Source organism: Pseudomyrmex gracilis, unplaced genomic scaffold, assembly GCF_002006095.1.
Source record: "Pseudomyrmex gracilis isolate BER0280 unplaced genomic scaffold, ASM200609v1 scaffold_702, whole genome shotgun sequence".
Taxonomy (NCBI): Eukaryota; Metazoa; Arthropoda; class Insecta; order Hymenoptera; family Formicidae; genus Pseudomyrmex; species Pseudomyrmex gracilis.
Window position 1 is genome coordinate 2,507 of NW_018021286.1, and position 2,959 is coordinate 5,465.

General features: G+C 30.6%; 1 protein-coding gene across 1 annotated transcript; it reads left to right on the plus strand.

Moving 5' to 3' along the window:
• Positions 1-6: 6 nt before the first annotated feature.
• LOC109861359 (endothelin-converting enzyme 1-like) lies at positions 7-2,127 on the plus strand. Its single transcript, XM_020440985.1, has 9 exons — positions 7-75; positions 158-331; positions 534-634; positions 788-846; positions 938-989; positions 1,072-1,139; positions 1,201-1,334; positions 1,486-1,653; positions 1,764-2,127. The coding sequence occupies exons 2-9, from the start codon at positions 221-223 to the stop codon at positions 1,944-1,946; spliced, it is 876 nt and encodes a 291-aa protein (XP_020296574.1). The 5' UTR covers positions 7-75; positions 158-220; the 3' UTR covers positions 1,947-2,127.
• The last annotated feature ends 832 nt before the right edge of the window (positions 2,128-2,959 follow it).

Genomic DNA, 2,959 nt, shown 5'->3' on the forward strand with positions numbered 1-2,959 from the left:
AGAACGCACAACTTAAAATCTGCTATTTCACATGAATATATCAAGAAATACATATCGCTCGAAAACATAGAGGACGTAAGTTTACTATAATTAAAATAGATACAAGTAATACACGTAAAATAAAGTTTACTCGTCCTCAAAAATAAAATCATTCTAGATCAGAAAAATACGTACGGACGTTTATAACGTTGTTTATCAACAAATACAAAAAGTCACATGGATGGATGAACCTACAAAAGTAGCATCTCTTGAGAAAATCGCGTATATATACTACGCGTTTTTTAAGCCCGAGTGGTACACCGACGACGGTATTTCCAGATATTACGAAATTGTAAGTACATTATCTAGAACCACAGTGTTTTCAAACCATAGAACTTGGTTAGTATTTTTTCTTCTTTTTTTGACAAAGGAAGAAAAGTAAGATGAGAAATACAAATACAAATATTTTACACTTTTCTATTTTTGTAACTATTTTTTTGTTTTTGTTTTGTGACAATTTTTTCTAAAGAAGCATTTTCTGTTATGCATTTTAGCTGAACGTTAGTATGGGATATTTCGACAATATCATAAATATTATTAAATTCGAGAGAAAGAAACTATTGAACTTGCTCAGAACACCCGTAACCAAAGACGTGTATGAACTGTTTTCAATTCATGTTCTCAATAGTACAAATGCTATATATATATATATATATATATTTATATATATATATATATATATATATGTATAAACTAATTGATGTATAGAACTTAAGAAATTTTTAATACCTGTATTTTTGTTTAATAGATGGTTTCTTGAACCGACAGAACCGGAAGCATACTACTCTCCTGTTCTCAATAAAATCGGTAAACATTCTTTATATAATAATTGATCATGAAACAATGTTAATAATTTGTACTTTTATTATTACAATATTTTGGTATCTTTTTTCTGTAGTTATAACTGCTGCCTTATTACAAAGTCCTGTGTATGACAGAAAGCGTGTTGCGTGAGTATTATTGTTTGTACCACGTTTTGAAAATCGTTTCCGAAAGGAAAATGTAAAAAAAATTCCATTTACTTTATACTAGGTTGATGAATTATGGATCGCTAGGAGTTGTTATTGGACATAATATTAATCTTGCCTTCAATTCTATAAGTAAGTAATGTTTTATTTTTATGTCAGTGAGAAAATTTATACTGCAATGTATTGAATACAGGTAATAGGTTTGACAAAGATGGCAACCTTAAGCAATGGTGGACACAAAACAGTATCAATAATTACAACAATATAACGCAATGTTTCGTTGACCAATACAACGAGTATCTAGTTCCGGGTTTAGAGAATATTCTAGTAAGTAAATTGAAACATATGTATAAAAATGTAGACTAAAGTTTAATTTATTTTCAAGATATTTAGTGGAAACTCGTTTCTTGCAATTAATTAATCTATAAGTGTTCTGTGGTTTCTAAGCTATATAAAAGTTGTAATCTAATTTTTTTAGTTAAACGGAGACATGTCGGTCATTGAAAACTCTGCCGATTCTGTTGGAATTCTTGCTGCATATTATGGGTACAAGAACAGAAAAGCAAGACTGAATGAAACAGAGTGGCGACTGCAAGGACTAGAAGAGTACAGCGAAGATCAAATCTTTTTCTTGACTTATGCTCAAGTAAGTATCTATTAAAAAATGTACAATGAGATATATGGAAACAACAGCCATCAAACAATTGCCAAAAATCCATAAACTACAGAAAATATTAACATCATTTTTTCTTTTAGTTCTTCTGTGAAACCGCTCTGCCGGAACGGATAGAACAAGATAATTATTATCTACCTGGCCAATCTCCGAAAGAAATTAGGATTCGCGGCAGTCTTTCGAACTTTCGTGAATTCTCCGAGATTTACAATTGTTCCCTGGGAAGTCAAATGAATCCTGAAAAGAAGTGCGTAGTTTGGTACTAAACCAACGAACAACGAAAACACGTGAAAGTAATGGAACTACAAAATTATGATTGCGGGTTTTTCTTTCCTTCAGCAAACAAATCATTTGTAATAATCAAAAACATATTACATATATGTAATACATTAGTGCTTGTTAAGTATTAAATACATTTGGGATAAAATAGTTTTGAGTTTCTTTCGCACGAATAAAACGTTCCACAAAATCAGCGTCCTTTCTGACCACACAAAATCATTGCAAAAGTTTTAACAGAATTTGTTAACAAATTATGTTATAAAGTTGTGTTAAATCGTATGTCAAATGATCTATTACGGACCAAACTAAAATTGACGTAATTTAAAATTTTTAATTGCAAACAATTAAAATTCTTCGACAGAAACAGCAAGAGGAAAGAAGTTTTTATATGCATGTATTCGGAAGGTTAATACGTATTTAAAACTGGACATAAAAATGCTTTCTTACATATACTTCTAAAAGATAATTGGTAAAACATAATATAAAAGTATTTAATTTTTTGAAAAGTGCTTTGGTAAAAATCCATATCTTGTTGAGAGGAGTCTTTTATTTTAAGCTAGTGTAATATAGCACTGTTAATTACCAAGTCTTATTGGTAAGATAAACGACGAAGGAATGGTGAAAACTACGAATGTAGCTTATGAAATATTTTCGGACCAAGTAGAGGACAACTACGAGCAGGACACGTGATTCCTATGAATATCACGTAAGAATAAGCGGACAAGCGCATGCGGATAATCTCACATATCGAATATGATTAGGTAACTTTCGCCCGCAAAACGCTACGATTCACTGTAGATTTTTTTTTATTTGACTCCGTATACAGGTCGAACATTTCTGATTATATAAGAAATATTTAACTCGAGTGTTTTTTTTCTGCAAAGACAATTCATTAGTAACTAATTGTTCTGCTGAATGTGACTAACCAGTGACAATGTGCGCAAGCTTGTAATTTTTTATGTAGTACTGAAACAATGTTTGTAGCGCACTGAAAAAAATT

What these genes read in the sequence shown, in the direction of transcription:
- LOC109861359 (XM_020440985.1), top strand. Translation starts at nt 221, where the DNA reads ATGGATGAACCTACAAAAGTAGCATCTCTTGAGAAAATCGCGTATATA. An exon ending in ACACCCGTAACCAAAGACGT is followed by an intron (nt 635 to 787) that starts GTATGAACTGTT and finishes TTTGTTTAATAG; the next exon opens with ATGGTTTCTTGAACCGACAG. An exon ending in TCTTGCCTTCAATTCTATAA is followed by an intron (nt 1,140 to 1,200) that starts GTAAGTAATGTT and finishes TATTGAATACAG; the next exon opens with GTAATAGGTTTGACAAAGAT.